The sequence below is a fragment of the Nuphar pumila genome, chromosome 7 (assembly GCF_984573655.1).
Source record: "Nuphar pumila chromosome 7, dmNupPumi1.hap1.1, whole genome shotgun sequence".
NCBI lineage: Eukaryota > Viridiplantae > Streptophyta > Magnoliopsida > Nymphaeales > Nymphaeaceae > Nuphar > Nuphar pumila.
In genome coordinates, this window is record NC_143255.1 from 94,145,155 (window position 1) to 94,168,714 (window position 23,560).

The 23,560-nt window shown below is 37.9% G+C and overlaps 1 protein-coding gene across 1 annotated transcript; it reads left to right on the forward strand.

Annotated features, from left to right (window-relative positions):
* Positions 1 to 211: 211 nt before the first annotated feature.
* Positions 212 to 23,560, forward strand: LOC149832506 (uncharacterized). The gene is made up of 6 exons (XM_090013257.1): positions 212 to 549; positions 14,641 to 14,767; positions 15,300 to 16,013; positions 16,216 to 16,720; positions 17,858 to 17,939; positions 23,186 to 23,560. Exons 3-6 carry the CDS (start codon positions 15,395 to 15,397, stop codon positions 23,387 to 23,389), a joined length of 1,410 nt encoding a protein of 469 aa, XP_089869383.1. The 5' UTR covers positions 212 to 549; positions 14,641 to 14,767; positions 15,300 to 15,394; the 3' UTR covers positions 23,390 to 23,560.

Sequence of the window (23,560 nt, forward strand, 5' to 3'; positions counted from 1 at the left end):
AACTCTTGTCGAATTTTTCATGAAAGTTTTTTCATAAAGGACTTTTTGATGGACTATGTGGCCATAAATCGCATAGTTCGACTTCATCCATGAACAATGGCCCGTTCGTGGATGTATATGGACCATTTTACAAAACTGTTTTAAACCTAAAGTCCATCTTTATCTAAAACCTTGGTCCACCGAGATTTTCTCCCATTTGGTGCAACTGCTCATCGAGATAGAGGAAATCCAAGAGAGAAACAGTCTATAAAATGACATAGCTTGGCATACATAAAAATATATATGAAAAGAGATCTCTCTTGAAGAAAACCTCCAAAATCCATTTGCGACATCACCTTCTTTTTCTCTTTTTTCGATGCTTTCTTCTTTGCTACTTGTGCAGACAGTGATCAAGCATTCCTACCATCTTCAAACACCAAAAGTGTTATCAGAGCGTCAGGTTCAGGTCCTCAACCACAGTCAGCATAAGATCCAGCCAGAAGCAGACGATCCCACTGTCGGCTCCTGCACTTCGGTCTGAATACCTACACCTTGGATTAGTGAATACAGGTAAGTCCTTTTTTTTTTTTTGTGTGTGTGTGTGTGGGGGGGGGGGGGCGTGGTTAAAAGAAAAACCCTTTGAACAGTGTGTGCGAATCAGCACACCTATGCTTGATATACCCCTGCACATGTTTCTGTGAGGACCTTGACATACTGAGGTCATTAATTTGTTCCTGCAAATAAATCTGTTTGCTTTATTTGAAAAATAAAATAAAATAAGCATGTTAGTATGCATTTATTTTCTTACCTGCAATCTCAGTTAAATATCATAATAAATAGAAGGAAATATATATATAGTTATACTGTCGATAGAGTATGCTCAGGCTGACGCTGATTTTTTCAGCGTCACCTTAAAAATCTTGGCCTCTTCACTATACCTCTCCATCTATGACCGGCTGGAAGACAACCACCGGCATACCGACTGAGCTTTAACTTGGAAAATAAAATAGAACAAGAAAACTCATCAAAAAAACACAACGTCAGACCCTAGAAACCTAGAAAACCTCAAATAAACGGAAAACGGGTTTTTTTGAAGGTGTTTGAAGTTGGGTTTCTTCTCTGGGTGTAGTCTGCAACAAGATCTACAAACCCAAACCATCTGCAGGCCGGGAGCGACCGAAAAAACCTCTGGCAGCTTTGTCGCTCTGAAGAGAATCGAGAGAACATGCGAAAAAGTTAAGACCGAAAACCCTTGAGAAGGGTTTTTATACCGGACCTAGTAAAAGGTCTATTTTAACCCTGAAACTTTTGGGTATTTTTAAAAATGGGTTAAAGTTTAAAAACTTTTAACCCACGACTTTTTCTCTTTTTGAAAATGGCTAAAAATGGCTTGCATATTTTGAAATTTCATTAACAACTCTATTTTTTAAAATTTACTTCTGAGTACTCAGATCTTTCTGAAAATCACAGAAAGAGGTTTGTTCGTTAAAATAAAAAAATGATTTTCTTCTAAATCTCTTAAAAGGTTGCATTCTTTGTTCCGAGTTTTTTTTAAAAGTTCTATATTTGTGGATTAACTCATTCTTTCTCCTTTGTCTCTTTTTTGTCTAATTGTTGAACTTGTCTAAAATTAATAGTTTTAAGAAAATGGTCAGCCGAGTGTGTGCATCTGAACTAGCCAAAACTGACAAGATGAATGAAACAAACTTTGCTATTTGGAAAAGGCGTATTCCCTTAGCTCTTATCTTAGAAGGACTAGAGTACGTCCTAAATGCCCCTATGTCTAAGCCTGAAGAACCACCAACAAAAGATAAAAAAGATAAATATGAAAAAATTTTGAAGGATGATTTAATGGCTAGGACAATCATGCTTACCTACATGGATGATGACCTATTTAAGGTTTTTGAAGACTTCACCTCAACAAAAGAGATGTGGAGGCAATTGCTACAAAATATGATACAACATCCGAAGTCCACATCCAGTTATTGTTAGAGATGTATAACTCATATAGAATGAAAAAAAAAGTGAAAGTGTAGTTGACCATGTTAATAGGATGTTAGTCATGGCTAAAGATCTAGCCATAGCCGGAAACATCATCCCAGACTGTATGCAAGTATCCACTATCTTGAACAGCCTACCACCCTCCTGGAAGATGGTAACTACAACCCTTAGGTTAAACTCCAAAAATCTTAACCTAAATGAGTTGCCCCTGTAGTTAGCCATAGAACAAGAACATATAAACAAAGAGAAAAAGTCTGGGATGTTGATTGCTCAAGATATACCCACCAGTAGTCGAGTACCTTTTAAAACCTACAACTTTAAGAAAAAAAGTAATGGCAAGTTCAACAAAGGACAGGGCTCAGGTTTTCGCAAACCATAATGGAACGACCGCTCCCAAGTCAAGTGCTTAAAGTGTGGCAAATTGGGTCACATCCAAAGAAACTTCAGGACCAAGTTTTCAAACAACAAGAATTATAGGAACAGTAACAGATATAACAACGACAACCATAAGAAAAATGACAACAAAGAGGTTTTTTGTATTGTTTCAGAGTGCCACTTTACAAATGAAGAGCTCTCAGGGTGGTAGGTAGACTCAGGAGCTACACATCACATAGCCAAGACCACTAATGGAGTTGTAGATCTGAAAGAGTTGAAACCTAGTTAACATAAAGTCTATATGGAAAACAACTCCTATTGCGATGTGCTAGGAGTTGGATCCTATAGATTAAACATTGGTGGAATAAGTGTCTTGTTTAATGATGGTTTGTATGTACCTTTTATGAGAAGGAATTTAATGTCTATGCCAGCCCTCACTAAGAAAGGGTTTGAGGTCAGGTTTATCCCTGATAAAGTTACTGTGGGTAAACATGGTAGAGTTTTTTTTAGGGCATGTAAAAGAACACAACATGTTCAAATTATGTGACAATAAAAAAACTCTTTCTGTCTATATTGATTGTGCCTTTAGTGTTGATATAAATACATGGCATAAAAGATTAGGTCACATAAGTATTAAAAAGATAAATAAAATGGTCCAACAAGGCATTATTTCTGCTTTTGATGAGTCTCACTTTGAAAAATGTGAGTCTTGTATATATAGAAAGATGGCAAGAAAACCCTTTTCATCAAATGTTGTGTGAGCTAATGAACTATTAGAAATAATATATACAGACATGTGTGGACCATTCATGGTCCAAACTCACAGTGGTATATTATACTACATAACATTCATTAATGATTTCTCAAGGTATGGATACTTGTATCTTATTAGACAAAAATCTAAAGCACTCAAGAAATTCAAAATATATAAAAGTGAAGTTGAAAGACAACTTAAAAGAAACATAAAGAAAATAAGGTCAGATAGAGGCAGTGAATACACCTCTAATGAATTATGTGAGTTCTGTAAAGATCTTGGCATTGACAGGCAAAGAACTATGCCAAGAACACCTAAAAAAAATGGTGTTGCAAAAAGGTGTAACAGAACACTTTTGAACATGGTCAGATCCATGTTGGCAAGTGTACAATTACCCAAAGTATTTTAGGGAGAAGCTGTAAGTATGGCTATGTATACAATGAACTGTATGCCCTACAAAGTTGTCCCAACCACACCCTATGAAAGATGGACTGATATGAAACCAGAGTTAGCCTATCTCAAAAGGTAGAGATCTGTAGCACATACTAAGATTCTAAATCCTACTATGGATAAATTGGATAGTAGATCTTCTAGATGCATTTTTATTGGCTATCCTAAAGGATCAAAAGGCTATAGGTTATATCATCAAAGATTGGGATTGGTCGAGAGTAGAGATGTAGAGTTCCTTGAAGAACTCAATAATGAATCCAGTGATCCAGTTGATGACTTGTTTGATTTACTGGATGATGATGAACAGTTAGGCAATGAACCAACTGCAAAATAGTTTGGTAATGAACCAAATGTGGAACAGTTAAGCAATGAACCAACTGATTTTGATCCCTCTACTTCTCAAAGATTGAGTGGTCATAAAAGGTCTAGAGCTCCTCCATCCTATTTGGATGATTATTATGTATATTTGTCTGAGGAGCTATGCTACTCTGTAGACCTGGATGAAATGACCGATAATTTGACATATTTTGATGTAATAAAATCACACAAAGCATCATAATGAAAGAAAGCCATGGATGAGGAAATAAAATCTATTGAAAAGAATAAGGTCTGAGAATTGACTGATCTTCCTGAAGGAAGAAAACATGTTGGATGCAAGTGGGTTTTAAAGAAAAAATACAAATTTGATGGAACCATGAAAAAATTTAAGGCTAGACTGGTAGCTAAAGGTTTCTCCCAAAAAGAGAGAATTGATTACATTGAAACCTATTCACCAGTGGCTAAGTTTGCATCCATAAAGATAATTTTGTCTATAGTGGCTTTCTTCGATCTTGATGTATGGCAGATGAATGTAAAAATTGCCTTCTTGAATGGTGACTTAAAAGAAATCATTTATATGGTTCAGCCAGAGGGGTATGTCACAGATAGTGACAAAGTATACAAGTTGAAAAAAAATCCTTGTACGGACTTAAATAGTCACCAAGACAGTGGTATTTGGCTCATCATAAAGCAATAACCAAGATTGGATATGTAGTCAATCAGTTAGATCATTGTATTTATGTTTGAAAAAGTGAGAGTCACTTTTGCATTCTATCATTATATATAGATAATTGTTGATCGGGAATGATAATGAAATGATAGCCAACTCAAAAAGTTGGGTGTATACTATCTTTGAGATCGAAAGATATGGGTGAAGCCTCATATATTCTAGGCATTAAAATTACCCGAGACAGAGAATCAAGAATTCTCAGCTTAAGTCAGGAAAGATATATTGATTATATCTTAAAGAAATATAGAATACATGACTCAAAACCCATTGGTACTCCTGTCGCCAAAGGAGTGAATCTGAGTAAAAGTGATTGCCCAAGAGAAGACCAACAAAAACTGGACATGCCATATGCACAAGCTGTTGGAAACTTAATATATCTTATATTGTGTACAAGACCTGATATAAGCTTTGTTGTTGGTCTTGTAAGTCGATACCAAAGTAATCCTGGTTGGCCTCACTGAAAAGCAGTAAAAAGAATATTTCGATATTTGAAAGGCTCAAAGGGATTACAGTTGTGTTTTCAGTCTAACAAACTTGAGTTGATCAGATATTTCGATGCAGACTTTGCTGATTGCAAAGATGACAGAAAGTCTACCTCTGGCTATATTTTCTTGTTTGGAGGAGGTGCAATAGCCTGGTCATGTAAAAAGCAAGGTTGTGTGGCAGGAAGCTGAGTATATTGCATGTAATGCAGCCACAACCTTTTGCAGTATGAATCAATAGGTTCATAAGTGATTTAAAGTTAAATCTAGAAGTTGAACCTGTATAATTATTTTATGATAATCAGGCTGACATTTTCATAATGAAAAGTGAAGCTGATAGCTCAAAGAGCAAGCATATAATGGTAAAATACCATTACATACATGACATGATTGAACGAAATGAGATAATTGTTGATTATCTACCAACGTCAGACATGGTAGTTGATCCTCTTGCAAAAGAAATTCTTGAGGATCTATTTACAAATCATGTTGCTCACATGGGTTTAAGATATTTGTGATTACGATGAAAATCCTTAAAAGGAAAAACCGTAATCTCTAGTGAGAAACCCACAAAAGTGGGAGCAAGCCCGACAGTTTTATGGCCAAGTGGGAGCTGATGGACTATGTGATACAAACCCCATTTTAAGCACCGAAGCATTTGCGCAGTAAGGACAACTGGGGTCTCATCCGATGTATTGGAAGGTCACAAGCGCACCAGACTTGCTTAAGAGAATAGTGCGCGAGAGACAATATTTGAGCTGATAGCTGAGAGATGCACATCCAAGGCGAACCAAGGCTACAGTGGGCCAACAAGGATAGACAGGCGCACGGTGATGTGCAAGGGTGCACAAGGAAGCAGGCGCGATGCTGTTGTGCATAGTGCACAATACATGAGTGCATAGGCGCACGACGCACAACGTGCAATGCGCTAAGCATAATGCGTGTGGTGCAACGTGCAGGCGCGCATGGCGCACGGGCGGAAGCACAGCACGCGACGCGCGTGGTGCGGGAGCGTAGGAGCGCGACGCACGAGTGCAACGCACGAGCGAGAGAGCGCGTGCGTGATGCAGCTCGCAAGCGCATGGTAGGCAGGCATTGCACGAGGCACGAGCACAAAGGCGTACGCGAGGACAAGCGCAGGATGAGAGCGTTGAGTCAGCAAGTGTGCTGGCTTTGCTGAGTTGGTGCGTTCGGATTGGAAGATGCTAGGACACCAAAGTTGACCTCCAGGTGGTATACGTGGCTTGAACGTCCAAAAGGTGGTATACGTGGTTCATGAAATTGAGCTAGCCCAATCCCAAGGCTCAACTGAATCTTCAATCTCATCAAATGCTCAACTGAATCTTCAATTTCATGGAAAGTTACAAGCTTGATACTCTAGCAATGGTTTAGATTCAAATCTAAACTACAAGGAAGATAGAAGAAGAGATAGGTGAGATGATGAGAAAGGTGGTATACGTGGTTCCTTAAGAATTGAGCTAGCCCAATCCCAAGGCCAATCCTCACGGTAGTGGGTCCTTCTCTCCAAGAGAGCCAAGGGCTGACTTACAAAAAATTTCCAAATGATTCTTATTCAAAGACCCCCCAAAACGTAAGCCTCAATGGCCTATTTATAAACTCAACTGATCTACGTTCAAGCCAGGATTGGAAGTGTGCTGGCTTTGCTGAGTTGGCGCGTTCGGATTGGAAGATGATAGGACACCAAAGTTGACCTCCAGGTCAATAGTTGACCCTGGCTTGAACGTCCAAAATGTGGTATATGTGGTTCATAAAATTGAGCTAGCCCAATCCCAAGGCTCAACCATATCCAGAAGGTTTGCTTCATGAAAAGAGATCTCTCTTGAAGCAAACCTCCAAAAGCCATTTGCGACATCACCTTCTTTTTCCTTTTTTTTTTTGCTGCTTTCTTCTTTGCTACTTGTGCTGTGATCAAGTGTTCCTGCCATCTTCAAACACCAACACTTTTCATGTGAAAAGAGGATAGTGGTAGAAAACACAACTTTCCATGATGGTTCTGTCAGCATGGCACTTTCTAACCATGATGTTTGGAAGTTTGTTTGCAAACATACTGGATATGGTTAGATATCCTAATCTGAGTTTAACATGTTATTTTCCAATTTGGATCCTTTAAGTAAAATTTACATACACATTCAGATCGTGTATGGTTGGATTACTTTCTCATTCGGGTTGGATTCAGAATTGAATTTAAGTTAGATATGAAATTTATTCAAATTAAAATTCAATATAGTTGCATTTTTAACATAATAGCTTGTTTTGTTCTTCTTTTCTAAGACCCAGTATTACACATGTATGTTGGATTTGGATTCAACCTTACTCATAGGATCTTATTGACATCCATATCCAGATTCAAATTTAGATCTACAGTTTGTGTTTTGGATTTAAATTTAGATATGGAAAGATCCTACTCAATCCCACCCTTTGCAGCCCTATTTATTTCAGTCATTACGGGGAAGGAAGGAAGATTGGTGCCAAGCTCAGCATTTGACTATAAAAAGTTGATGAAACAAAAAGGCTCTATGTAAAAATTCTCCATGTAAATTTCTCCCCTTACTGATGTTGGTAAGCCAGGCGGGGGCGGGGGACAAGGTCTTCACCCCCATCCCATCTCAAAATTCTGCCCCTCAACCTCACCTTCATCTTTCCACGGGTTTTGATTTTAACCTCCATCCCCGCCTTCATCCCGATTTCATGTTCTCCGTCCCTGATGCAAACGGGGCGAAACTGGGTGGGGCCCTATTTTTTCCTCGGTTCACTGCCATCCTTAAAAAGTATTTTAGCATTTTACTAACGGGGGACAGGGCGGGGTGGGTCGAGGCGAGACGGAGGAAAGCGCAAGTCCATCTCTGCCTCCATCCTCGCACTAGTTTTGATTTTAACCTCCATCCCCACTTTCATCACCGTGCATGTTCTACATCTCCTGTTCAAATGGGTTGAGGCTGGGCGGGGCTTCATTTCTCTTGGATCCACTGCCATCCCTACATTGAAAAACTTCCCATGTACGCATACGTGCAAGCTGCAAAGTCGTAAGATTCTCAACATTCATATGCAGAAAGCAGAAACAAGAGGGATTTGTTTTAAGCTCGAAGATCCCAACCTGACAATTTACTTCAGAATCTTTCTCACTTTTGCTTTCTTTTTCAATGTTTTTTTTTTGGAAATGTAAACGTTGTTGCCCAGTGAAACTCACGGATCCCTTCTCTAATTCCAATGAACCAGACATGCTAACATTAATTGTAGTGCATATTTATGGATATGCTCAATCTTGAAGGTCATTCATACCCTAAAGCTTTGTGTAAATTTCTAACCATATTATCAAGATATGACAAAAATTGATAATGATAATGATGATGACCCAAAATGCGAGTAGTGATAAGGCTCGCTGACACATGCAGAGAGAGACAGAGACAGTATTGACTGAGTGAACAACAGATGTTGATTTCCTCAATGTTCATATATTAAATGACGAACACTAGTCCTGTCAATGAGTCAAAGACTCTTAGACTAGCTCTGCTAATTGAATTTTGCAGCAAGCTGATATGGACCCGGTCCGACCCAATTTCCCAAAACATTTCCTTAACCAGTACATTGCTAATTAATCTTTGCCTCAAGCTGATGTGGACCCGGGCCCGACCCGATTTCCCAAAACATTTCCTTAACCAGCACCATGGCACGTGTTGCCCAACTCAGCAGGTATGGCTGCAGTGCAAATAGGGACAACTAGAAGCATAAACCCCTCTCTCTATATGTATATAGTGATGGGTAGGTGCATGACATTTTTTGTGTGCCTATTGCCTGTTTACCGAGTTTTGGAAAGATTGTTTCTATTTTTTTAAAAATCTGATCATACACATACGATCACATGCTTGATTTTGTGAGAATCGACTTTTGGATCGATTTCGATTTCAACACCAAGTTAGGTTTTTATAAGATTCAAAAATCAACGGTCTGCAATTTTAAAAAATATTCAATGCTTAAAATTTTATTTTTTCTTAAAAAACATAATTAAGTACAATTTTCTAACAAACCTATAATACCCAACACATCTGTAGGGTCAGATTTTTGAAAAACAACCTGAAAACCCTATTCAAGCTCAGTAGGCACACAGTAGACACAATTGGCTTAGGCACCTGCTTAGTGTTGTGAGAGGCATATGCCTCAGTACCAGAAGCGTATGCCTCAGAGGTGAGGCGCACGCTCAAGGTACTGAGGCGTTGTTGTGATGCGCTTAAAGTAAATATAAAAAGTTTCTAACCCAAATCTGGGATTTCTGGGTTAGAAGCAGCCATGTTCACCATAATAATGATGAAATGTTTCACTAGTGCGAGGCGTTGAGTGTGATGCCACATATTTTTACGATATTTTAGATAATACCACGGATACTTGAGAGTCTCATGTTGTGAGAGGCACAGTACCTGAGGCGTATGCCTCAAAGGCGAAGCGCAGGCTCAACGCCTCGCTTCGCCTCATCCCATTTAACAACCTTGCACCTGCTTACCCATTTCTACGTGTGTGTGTGTGTCAAATTAGGTGCATTTGGAAAATGATATATCACCCATGCCTGAAATGAGTCGTCTCATTACACCAATAAAGTTACCGAAAACCCTAATTTCAAAGATTTCCTTCACCTCTGCTCTTGTTCCCAACATGTCACTCATATAGACATGATGGAAACCCTACTTTTTGGTCCTATCCTGTGCACGCATCACTACTCTAGATTTCACTCTCTTGTTACTATTTCTTGATGTTTCATTTTTACTTGGTGATGTGTTTGTGTGCCAAAGTTACCGTCATCCAATCTAACCTTATAAATGAATTAAGCATAGTTTGTTTCATAAGAAGCATACCTTTAATACTGTTCTTTTAAATAAAATTATAATTTTTTAAAGTTGTAAATATTTGACACATTGTTGGCTGTTATTTTTTTTACTGCCTTGAATATCCTTTTTTAAATATTGCAATGATATGATTCAACGCTTACTTTTTAACATTTGATTGGATGGTTGAGAGTGGGTTCACATGTAGGCACAAGAGATTGGATCTCTCTCTTTATATATATATATATATATATATATATATATATATATATATATATATATATATATATATATATATATATATATATATATATATATATAGAGAGAGAGAGAGAGAGAGAGAGAGAGAGAGAGAGAGAGAGAGAGTGGTATCTGCCAACCATGTTTCTAGCTAACCTTATGCTAGTTTTTTTCATATATTACTTAAAGCTGACCTTTTATAACAAAAATGATTGTTTAAGCCTTAATATTTAGGAAAATCTTAGACTTTTTAAACCTTATAAAAACCTACCTGGGTATTGGGATTGGATGATGCAACAGTTAATTTATACAAAATCAAACATGTAAAATGCATCTGAACGGTCAGATTTAAGAAAAATATGAAAAATCTTTTCCAAATCCCGATTAACATGATGATTAGCTAGAAAAGTGGTTAGCAGTTACCACTCTCTCTCTCTCTCTCTCTCTCTCTCTCTCTATATATATATATATATATATATATATATATATATATATATATATATATATATATATATATATATATATATATATATATTGTGAGAGTACATCTAATTTTCAAAAGCAAAAGCTAAACATTTGAATATTGTTTAGCCTATATTTACTATTTTCATAAGTTAAAAAGTTGACTTTTAACAAGATGTTGTGGTCACTCTCTTATTTCTTGTCTATCTATAACTGCACACACAAACAAAGTTACAGTATCACCAACTTTATACAGCTCAGTAAGCACAGTGCTCCCTTTGGCTATTATCTGACGCATTCATTCCTTCACGCCATCCCCTCCACGCTACACGCCAATCTTGCTGCCCTGAAATTCTTTGGTGTGGTGTGCCGCCTCGTTCAAGGGAGGATCAGGTGCAATGTGGTTGCACACTTTTACTGTTGTGGTGCACGATCACCCTCTATCTTTAGAATACAGCTTGTTGGCTGTGATGCCCGGGCCCCAGCAACGATGGAGCTGAACTGAGATGGATCGAGCCCCATAAATAATGAAGTCCAGAGACTATTGTACCACCAGAAAATCGATAAGATACTGACCTGAATCAGCTGTTTTTTAATAAATATAAAAAATAGCTTAAAATTATTTTTTAAATATTATTTTAATGGCTTTAACACATGTCACGTTCTGATTGGCATGTGATATTTTTTAATTATTTTTTGACCAATTCAGAACGATTCACTTGAGGATCGGTATCGGCTGATTCACCTGAACAGTTGGCCAAATGTCCGATACTAATAACATTGGTTCAGATGATGAAGTGCTCATACCAAATCTACTTTTTTTTACATGTAATCGAATTTGGATATTCATATAAATTAAATATCATCAAATTTTGTAATAAAAAATAATAACACCATATCCGCATCGGATTATAATCGGATATGGTTTCAATTTAACAAATTTAAGTAAATGAATATCTAGTAGCATCCGATCCATTGACATTCCTATCAATAAGGCTTGATCTGGCCTGACCCATTTAGCAATCAACTTCAAAGAGCTCCACCACACCCGCCTTGAACCCAGTCCCACATGTTTTATTAGTTTTAATAATATTTCAATAAAAAAATATTTTTAACTATCAAAATATCAAAAGATAACTTTTTATTGATTTAAACACTAAAAACCAATGTTATCAGTATTGGCAGAAATTGGATATGCTGAATGCTTGAATCGGCAATTTTTTATTAAATATAAAAAATACAAAAAATAATGTTTTAATATTATTTTAATGGTTTTCACATGTGTTAAGTTGTGATTGACACATAATAACTTTTTATTATTTTTGCACCCACATAGAACAATTCAGTTGAGTATGTATAGGCAGATACAGCTGAATAGGTGGCCAAACGATTCAGGGTGGATACCGATACTGACAACATTGCTAAAAATAACCGCATCCCCCTGTCTTATTTTGAAAGAAAATTTTGAACTTAGGGATTGAGCTTTGCGTCACGTGTCCTCGTACCTCGTGTCTTTGTGACGTAAGTGTTCACTGGTGTATCCATTTACCCGTTAACCCTTTTAATCTAGCCGTCCGATTTGGATTCGTGCGGCGTCAAGCTGAGGCTTTGTCGTGGCGGTGGGACCCGGCGAACAAAGGGCTCAGACGACGGGTCCAAATCTGTACGCCCGAAACCCTAGGTCCATCCAATCAGAAAGCGCCAAGTGGAGAGCTGCAAAAGGGCGAACTTTGTTTAATGCCCGGCCGTTCGGTATTCACCGAATTTGGATTCCTCGGGCCCCGCGTTGACCGTTGACTTGTGCTGACGTGGATACTCCTCGGCCCCCGAGGAAGTTAAAAACGGAAACGGGGGGCTAACTCAAAACCCTCGCTTTTTTTATGACAATTATGAAACTAACCAGAACTTAGCGGTAAGATAACGCAAAATAACACCGACGCTTTTTAGTTTGGAGAAAACAAGTGAGGACGTTAAATAAGTGAGCATAAGTTTCCGTGTTTTTGCGGCTTCATTTTCTTTCTTGAAAAACCTATGTAATGTCATTTCACAAAAGATTATAATCTCATCATGATATTTATAGAAGCCAATATAATCCCCCCACAAAATGCGATATTATCAAAAGATCACTTATTTTGAAATGTCATGTTGATACAACTTTTTACTATTTTATTTTGGTGATTTCTTTATCGTATTATATGTTTGTAATGTTTTAAAATTTTCATACATATAAATATATGATTTTCAACTCAATAGTTCCATATAATTTCTAGGGTGACCTCAATAGCACAGAATATTAACCATATATATTTATTAATTTATTGTTAGATTTCTCCTGGGAGAGAGATTTGTTACATTGTTTGGAGATCGTGCCTTTGTTTAGGACACAATTTGGAACATAAAACAATATTAACTCTGTTATTTAACTTGAAATTAACGTGAACGTGTAATTTTCTGAAATTGCAAGGGTTGTTTCGGAAGCTTGAGTGGTTTAAAAGGTCCCACCGCCGTAAAATTGTAAATTCTTCTGTTCTTATTTCCCCTCTTTTCGTTTTCACCAAGAGAGAGAGAGAGATGACTGTACTGTAACAGTTACAGTGGTGGTGGTGGTGATCAGCAGGAACGCTAATCCTTTCTCTCCCTTCCTATTCTCCCTCTCTCTGTAGCTTCTCGTGCACGCTATCGCTATGGAATACGAAAGGATAGCAAAAATAGAGGTACAAATCTCTCTCTCTCTCTCTCTCCATCTCTCTTTTGTTGAACTCTTTCGTGATCTTGTCTTGCCTCGATCCGCTCGACATTTGGATCGTTTGCTTGCTTTTCACTGCTGGAGCTCTTGGTCCGTTCAAATCTCGGCTCTGTGACTTCCGGCCTCACTGCTAATGCCAGAGAATCGACACCCCGTGCCTCGTTTTAGTGGACTCTCCCTAGCGCTTCTGGTCGCCCGCGGAGATGGAGATCGGAAATGCTGTCCGGCGGTCAAAGGTGGAGAACCTGGTTTTATGTTTGTTTTCTGGAGGAATTAGGCTTCGATCTGTGATTCTAGGGCTCGTGTTTGGTTGCATTGCTGAGAGCTGCATGTTCCGATATGTTTTTGTGTTGGTAGATCGAAGGTGAACCGTTCCTGAGCTTAAAAATGGGAATTCGCTGGCATTTTTCTTGAAAACATAATTTATCTGATTCTGCTATTATACGGCTTGTTTTTCGCAGTAGGAGCCTATTGACATCTTCATCATTAGCAACAGCAACAGTAGTAGACTACTAGTAGCAGTAGTAGTAGTAGCAGCAGCAGAAGCAATAATAGTGTTTTAGTGGCTTAGTTGTGGTCATTGTTTAAGCAGCAGCAGCAGTTGTTGTTGTTGCTGTTGTACTTGCTTCATTTGATTTTTTTTTAAATAGGCCTGTAAAAAATATTAAAGGTTTGATATTGAGAAGTTCGAGTTCCAAAGGAAAGATTATATGAAAAAGTTGTGTCAAATTTTGTTGCTCTCATGAGCGTCTGATTTAGTTTTCTTTTCCAGTTTTCATTGCAAATCCTAGATCCGACGCACGGGGAGCCTAACTCATAGTTTTCACTTTCATTGTGTCAAATTCTAGGGTTCCTTATGAATTAAATTATTAAAAATTTGTGCAGTCAGTAACTGAAGAAGATGGAAATATGTGCCTATGTTATTTTTGGTTTTCTTTTTACGTTTATGACTACTATGATACTCTCTTGCTGGTTTGATTCAAATTAATGCTCTAGCATCTTTTGGTTATTCTAAGGTTTTTCTTGTTTTGAAATTCCACAGTTTTTTGGCTTGTGCGAAAATATGGAATTCTGTTTGCATATGCTGTTTTTTTTAATGCAATATTACTCAGGATCAGCTCTCGTTTTATTCATTTTTTGTTTGTTGTTATCATCATTCCTTGCAAGTTCAAGGCTTATTTTAATTGAGAACTGTATCGACATGTTTTGTTATCCTCCACATAAATTGAATCTCATCACCAATATTTTTCCTTTTGAAACGTTGGCAGGGAAGTATCTCTCCTAGCAAACTGAGGCATAAACTCTTGCGTGTTCAGAAACAGAGAAAAGAAGAGGAAGAAGCTGAAACTGTGTGTTCATCATTCACTAATGAGAAAAGCGAGTTAGATGACCAAGGTGGTTGTTTTTATTTGCATAGACAAGAAACTGCTGCAACTTTTAGACACTTCGTTTCTGTTGATTGATTTACTTTTCTTTGTTATTTTTTTCTATTTCATTTTCTTCCAATGTATAGAGATGAACCCTGGTATTATAAGCCATTCCCTATATTAAATTACTGCAGTTATTGCTTTTTTAGAGCTTCCAATTAGTTTTTTTTCTCTGCAGAGTGCAGACTGATATTATATATTCTGAAAACCTTGAAGAATTCTTCCAAAATAAATTCTTTGCTTTAGTAGGGAATGCCATTGTGTTTCATTGCACAAGGATCATTTAGATCAAACGCTAAGCAAGGACCATTTAGATAAAATATTAACTTGTTGAAAGTTTTTGACTTTTTAATTATTCATTATCAAGAGTGAGAGCTGAATCATACTTCCTTACAAGGATTCAATTTGGTCAAGTGGGGGAAGGAATGTAATTGCTCATAAATTTATTGATTTACTTGATTTGTTGATAATTAGGCTTACTTCATTTGTGGAATAAACAGGGGCTAGCAGTTCAAATTGCAAAGACGTAGGTGTTGTACATCCTGAAACCTCCACTTTAACATCAGATGAAGTAATATGTCTTGATTCAAATCTTATGGTTCATAGTTCTTCGCCCCCAAAGGATCAAGACAATGCTAGAATTTTGAACGGTTTAAATCAAAATAAATCTCAGGAAGATGGTTATGCGGATCATGATAGTGGGCATGAAAATGGCAGTGTGTCAAGTTTCGATTTTCAGAGATCTGGTCAACATAGACATGTCCTAGCACCGTTTTCCAAGCCTGCACCCTCTAAATGGGATGATGCAGGGAAATGGATCCCAACTGCTTCAACTGGTGACAGTCAGTTTAGGAATAAACATAAAACAGGCAATGTTCACCCACAGGGTGCCCAAGCGTTGGTAACAAAAAAATCAGGATTTCCTCATGGAAGTCGCCAATTGAGTATTGCAAATGGCCCTTCGACAAAGGTTGTTACAGAAGTTGCCGAGCGGAGAGCTTATGCAGCTGAGGAGGTGGATACCAAACGGATTGATCCTAGTCAAACCAAGAGGGAAACTACCATTCATAAATTCTCTTTTACTCCATCTGTATCCTATACCCTGCAAAAATCAGGTAGTTGGGAAATTGAGCATTATCCATCTGCAGATGACTTTGGAGATTCATACATCAAGCCTTCAGTCCTTGCCGAGGTTCCAGTTTCAGATTCAGCGAGTAAGCATGCACTTCATTTGCAATGTGTTAAATCATTACATTTTGACCAGCATATAATGGTGGTGCTGGATATATATATATATATATATATATATATAGTATATTATATCTCTTGCTATATTTTCTTTGAAGCATCCGAGACATTTTTCTTTTCTTCTTTTTTTTCATAAAAAACACTAAACAACTGTTTTGGGTTATGTAGTAAATCTTAGCAGACATGATTCAACTGTTTCTGTTCATAATTCTACAACTTTCATTCCACCACCATCAACAGTAAGGTCTGTGTCCATGAGAGATATGGGCACCGAAATGACTCCTATTGCTAGTCAAGAACCTTCAAGGACTGGAACTCCTGTCAGAGCTACAACACCAATAAGAAGCCCTGTTTCATCTCGGCCTTCAACTCCTGGACGCGTTGCACCTGCATCTTCTGGCACAAATCCAGCTAACAGCATTTTAGATCAAGTGGAATTTCCAAACAATGAACTGTCTGAGAAAGAATTGCAAATCAAAACTAGGAGAGAAATAGCAGCTCTTGGTGCACAACTTGGGAAGGTGAACATTGCTGCCTGGGCTAGCAAGGAAGAGGAGGAGAAAGATGCATCTACATCCCTTAAGACCACTGATGTTGAGCAGACCCCCAAAAAGGTTATTGAGACCGGTGCTGCAGCTTGGGAAGAAGCAGAGAAAGCTAAATTTATGGCCAGGTTATTTTTGCTCAACCTTTTTGCATTGAAGTCTTCTTGGGATTGTCCTATTACCTTTGTATGCATAAATTAAAAGTTAGATGGTTACATGTATGCTTCTCAAATTTATAATGCAAATATTATAGTCCTTCAGTTTGATAAATTGATGTGCAGTCAACTTGATTAAAGAATTGTTCACTTGGAGCCCGATATGCTTGGGGCACTCTTGAACATAGTGAAGTGTACTTCACAGCATGGAATCTGAATGGCATGAAACTTGAAATTCATTGTGATTTGAATTTGTTAAAAAAAAAAATTATTGTACTTTGGATTCAAATTGTCTAATGCCACTTATGTAAACTACAACTTCAGGTGTATGTATCCTCAATGTAAATTATCAGTATATTGCATGTGCACATATGCATGTTTGCACACGCATGCACACACAGAGCATAGTAAAGATGGTACAGGCAAACTTTGTTTCAGTGTTGCTTTCTTAAATAACAGGCATGGTTGGCAAACTCGGTGAGTCATCTCATAACTCGGCCTTGTTGCCTCTTATCGGCCCTTAACCCAGTCAAAAAACTAGTATAACTTGGCTACGCCAAAAGCCAAATCAATAAAAACACAGCTGACTTGGTTGACTTCTCTGAGTCAGTGGAGTCTTGGATTGTTAAAAAAACACTTAAGTATAACAGAAGACTTACTTTAAAGGGTAAAACGGTAAATTGGAGGAACAGCCTTCAATGCTAACAGGAAGAAATAAGGGAAATTATATTTTTTGAATCTAGCTTTCTCATGGCTCACCTTGTTTACTTCTAGAGTCTATGGAAACATTGAAAATAAAGTAGACTGTATCAGCAAGAACTGGACAGTTTTCCATGAAAGGAATGATTACAGAAGCTTAAATTAAAAAAGTCCAATTCTGCTCAGCTAATTCATTTTGGTCTCATCCCTGAAACAAATTTAACCACTGATTTAACTGTGTTCAGGAAATTAGCTTGACTTATCTGCACTGTGATCTTTTGGCAATTCCTTGAGGATTTCTCAATCTTGTCTGTGATGAATATTTTTACAAAAGACGGACACAAGCTGTATTGTTTAGAGAGTGTTTCTTGAACATCTTATTGAATGAAAATGTCATTGACACAATTCCAGGTATAAACGTGAAGAAATCAAGATACAAGCATGGGAAAACCATCAAAAAGCAAAGGCAGAGGCAGAAATGAGAAGAACAGAGGTATTTGATCTAGCCCTTTTGTCTAGAGTAAATCTTCCATTTTTAACATGATTTCTTTCTGGGTGCTTCTAAAATCAATGGTACATCATAATCCACCAGAATTTTATGATTGAAAAAAACATGTTTTTATGTCTAAACCACTCGATCCAGTGTGTGTTTCCTAATAAATATACCATGTTGAAAACATGTTGATCAGATTGATCAGCCAAAGCTCACAAGCATCACTTTCTGCTAGAGAGTGCAGTGCACACACACAGGCCATATACAAAAACTCTGAATATCAATTGATCTGTTTGGATTTGTGGCACGTTTCCTGGAAGTCTATAATGAGTACATGAAACTTCCACACAAACCTTATTTGAAATTCTGTAATTCTATAATGAGTTACAGCTGCTCAATAGGTGTCTGATGAAGGAGTACATGAAACTTCCACACAAACCTTATTTGAAAGTCTGCAATTCTATAATGAGTTAGAGCTACTCAACAGGTGTCTGATGAACTGTTATGGAGCCATTGTCCTCAAGTCTAACTTGTATTTCATACAATATCCATGCTTGTGCTTAATGCAGTTATGGCCATTTTTGCAATAGACCCGAAATGATGGAATATCTGCCTCGCTTCTGCCCTATTTTGGTTCTTTCAAATGGTGGAAAAAACCATTAATCTTTATACTTTAGGATGTGTGAAAACTTTCTGATCTCTTTCTTTGGAAAAGATATAACCTCTTCATCTATGCTTTTTAGTCATTGGCATTAGAATTAGTTCCTTCCTGAGAAGGAACTGGGGAAATTTTCTTTTAACAATCAATGCTAACCTTTTGATTAAGAACTGACCTATGATCCATCTATTGGAACAGTTTTTTCAAATAAGTCCTATGTGCGTGTACAATAGAAATTGAAATTGATCGAACAAATGCACTTTGGGTCCATCAGAGGATATAGTTCATTCTCTTTTGATGTTGTGTCCATTACTTGAATGCCACTGGGGCTTAGTCCGCTGCTTAGCTATGGGAAAAGCAAATAATTGGCATTCTCATTAGCCAGAGTACATATTAAGAGAATAAGATGATTAAATTATCATTATGAGTATTAAATTGGTATATCAACGCAATAGTCAATAGACAGCGACTGATAAAATTGAGTGTTTGACAATATCTGGCATACGTTGAAGCCAAGGAAAATTAAAGAAAAATTACATAGGCTTATGTTTATGTCATAGCCTCATAGACACCTTCATCAATAGACTGATCAATTGATGCAATTCCTTCTATTCTCTTTGTTTCAAAGAAAGAAATGGATATCTAGAGAACAATTGTTACCCTATCTTTTCTTGCAGATCAGTAGCATCACACATCTCTTCCTCTAAAAAGTTAAAAAAAAGCGCATCACACATTTAATCAGTAGACATTGATGGAAGAAACTAAACTCATTCTTGCATCCTATTTTGGTAGTAAGTTGTGGTGCACTCGTATCTTGTTCTTATTTATCTTCTGCTATTGAACCTCTATATGTAGGAATAAGTTTTTGTTGTGCTTGCTCCTTCTTTTCAGTGCCGTTGTGTGTGATCATGCTATTTCATTGAAGGGGCAAGGACTGATGAAAAAATTTAATGGTCAGGAATAAAGTAGTAAAGTATAAGGCATGTACTTCCTCCAGCTTGATTCTAAAGAGCAGCTAACATTAGTATGACATGCCTTCTCTAGCAAAAGCACGTTTGTATCAACTTCCTTGACTGAAGATGAAGATCATTTAAAATCTAATCGAGAAGGGTAAGCCACAATATAATCTATGTCAGAGGCACATAGTTTTAAGTCGTGTCTAGTGGCACTATACTAATCTGAGTGAATTTGTGTGTAAATCTTAAGTTGGATGTGTTTGGAAAACCATAGATGGGAATTCTCATGGGACCTACATTTCATGTGTTCGAATGAAACATGAAAAATCCTGGAATGTTAGAAGAGTTCCATTATTTCACAAAAGCTGGACAAATTTAGGCTTTTCAATGGTGTCTAAAGTTACCACCTATGTCACAGTGATTCGGCTAGCAGGGTGCCACACCTGCGTCGACGAGACTCGACGTAGATGCGGGTGCGGCACCGGCACCAGGTGCAGTCAACCCGTCCCTGGGTGCGTTGACCGCACCCAGGGTCATTTTTGTCCATTTTTTGGATATTTATTTTAAAATTTTTTTTGCCCTATGAAATGGGCTGCGGAATTTAAAAAAAAATCTTTGTGGGGGGGGGGGGGGGTGCTGAAGGAATGAATGGTAAAAAGTAAGTTGGGTATAAATGTCATGGACCTTAACAGCTACCATACATTCATACATATAGACTGTACATGATATATATATATATATATATATATATATATATATATATATATATATATATATATATATATATATATTTACATTTTTGCCCCTGCCGCACTCCCGCACCTGGGTTTTTTGGAAGTGCCGAATCCCCGCGCCCGCACCCATGTGACATAGGTTACCACCTATAAACATGGTAAAAAGACTTCTTAAAATTGAAGGATGTGTGGGATCAATAATATCATGCAATTCTCCTATTCCAAATGTCTTGGAAACTCTTTTAATGATGATTCCTTTTTGCCACCAATTTGCCTCTTGCCTAAGTGCACACTTTTTGTATCGGTCCTAAACATACTCATCTCCTAAACCATCCTAAATGGCTTAAAAAGCATATGGTTAGATGTTGGATTAATACGAACTTGTATATATGTTCTATAAAATTTACCTTAGTAGAAAACATTCTTTAGATGAGGCACTTTTCATGTTTAGATGTGTTTTTAGAGCAATACAAAATTTCAATGTCTCATATTGATCCAATCCGAAACAGTTTTGGCATAAACAAAAATACACACACCTATAGGTTTTGATTAAACAAAAAATACCTGTAACTATGTTTTTACTTTTTCTTTTTCTTTTTTGGAAGCATTCAGGATGTTTAGGGGTGGGCAACGGGATGGCCCATTGGGAAAGCCCCGGCCCACGGCCCATCCGTTAGTCCCGTGGACCTAATCAGGTTGGGCTGGGCTGAATATATATACATATAATATATGTACATAAAAATTCACACACACACACACACACACACACACACACACACATATATATATATTTGGGCCCTATCGGTCCGGGCTGGTTTGGGCAGAGCTGGAGCTGAAATTAAGGGCCCAAGCCTGGCCCACTGCCCACCTCTCTCCCTCTCTCTCTCTCTCTATATATATATACACACACACACATACTTGTTCCTTTCTCCTAAACTTCACAATAATCACGTCCGCATCTCCTGTCTCTCTGTCTATGCAGCATCAATCATAGATCTCATCAATGATTGGAGAGGCAGGGGCAAATTCTTCGATAGCCATATGATATATTACTGGATTATGTGTATCATGCGCATCTAAGTTATTCTTCAAGGGTGTGTTTGGATAAAAATTAAATTGGCAATAAAAAGGAATTTTCAATAGTGAGGGTTTCTAGAAATCTAAGTCATCTTAAATGTCTGGCACTATGTACCCTGCAGTTCTCAAGAAATCAAATTACTACCTTGGTGATTGGTAACTCTAAATACCATTGAGAAGCCTAAATCTATTCAGCTTTTGTGAATTCAATGGAACTCTAGCACCATTCTACACCTTTTTTATGTTTCACCCAAACAAGTGAATTGTGGGCCCTTGTGAATTCTCACTATATACCTCCCTGAGTATGAGATTCACAATGGTGATAATGTACTGAAAACTTAAGGAGGAGTATCAGTGCCAAAGTACATGAAGTTCCACTAAGAAACTTCTCAAGCTGAGTCGTAGTGGCTGAATCATTGATGAACTATAAGCTTATAGAACCGATGTAGATAGTTGAACCTGCAAGGGATATACTAGTTAGGAGTTTCTTTTCTGGGTGTGAGTGAACCAAGTTTCTTGGAATTATAGTTGTTATCCCAGAATGAAGTAGAAAAAGTTAAACTAGTGTATAGAAAGCAGCATCTTCTAACCTCAAACTTTAAGCAGCACCCAGGAACATCGGCATAATCAGTGGATAGCCAGATGATGAATTGTCTCTGTTGACTCTCCTTGAAAAGCAGCTTCACAATGACATCAGAGAAGGATGAAAGCAAAGATTTTTGGAAGATCATTTCTAACATGTGCAAACTCAGGAGGAATGCCACAAGGAACTGAAAGACTCTTCTATGCTGCATTGAATGATGGGCACCAGTTGTGATAAGTTCACTCAGGGTCTCCTGTTTGATACGCCCATTTGTAGTTTGACTTGAACCAAATATCAGCATATTCATTTTTATTGCTGGGCAGTAGTTTTACTTGGAGCCTGCTGTTTGATTTGGTGGTTGGTCTGGTTACAAAAGTGATTCTTATTAGTGAACATTAAATGTGAACTGATATAGGTCAATTTACTTGAGAGGACTTTAAAGTTTGGATGAATTTGCAAAACTTTTGCAGTAATGAGTTTACAAAATGTATGTACTGTGAATTTTTCTAGGAGCAACAGATTCAATGCCGAACATGGTACAAAATATTTATATGTTTCATATGAGAAACTTTATAAGAGGCATTTAATAAGATTTATGTTGCTTTTTCTGTCTGATGCTCCAATACATAGGTAAGTGCTGCCTCTGTTAGTGTTGCATCTTGGAGTTTCTTGGAAATCCTAGTATATTCTGTGATATTCGACACTGCTGTTTGAAGATTAGTTCAATTCCAAAAAAGTCTGGAACTCGCTTTTCTTGTTGCACCACATTGTAATATGATACAATATGAATTAATAATCCAAACAATTCGAAATAACATCCAAGCGGATATGTGACTGATCCCATATTTATATCTTGTGGTAACTTACATACAATGAGTTAGCCCCAAGGGGGTTGGTGGAGCCTTGGCCACTAGACGGGTGGTCAGGTTTCCATTCTCATGGGCGCCCGCCCCCACCCGCTTTGCATATTGCCAAAGCATGGTGCCTCCATTGGTGCGAGGGGCGCACTCTGGTTTTACACCGCCGGAGAAGCGACCCTACTCTTGCAGGGTTGACCAGCACAGCCAGGTCTCTTACTCCGGGGGTGGTTTTCTCCGGTTCTCATCGGAAAAAAACTGACATACAATGAGTTGATGTTTTGGAAAATTAATTTGGAAAGTTTGTATATGGATGCTGTTGGTGATCTCTCTACTTTTCTGCTAATTCTAAACCTGGTCTCTGGTTATCTATTTTTGCAGGTTGAAATTGAAAGGATGAGGGGGGGTGCTCATGAGAAGCTAATGAACAAGCTGGCTGCAGCAAGGCACAAGGCCGAAGAAAAACGTGCAGCAGCTGAGGCCAGAAGAAACCAGCAAGCTGCAAAGACAGCCCAGCAAGCCGAATACATCCGGCGGACCGGTCGGATCCCAACCTCTTTTTCCTGCTGTGGCTGGTGCTGTTGAGGCTCGATCATGTCTGTTGTAACTGCAAATGCACTATGGAAACCAGTCTGGAGGCTTATCTTTCCAGGATTCAGCGGCGCTATGACAGCCAATTTTGCTAGTTGCCTAACTACATGGTTGCAAGGTTTAAGAGCATAGCAAATGCAAAACTGCTGAAATCGATTGATGGAC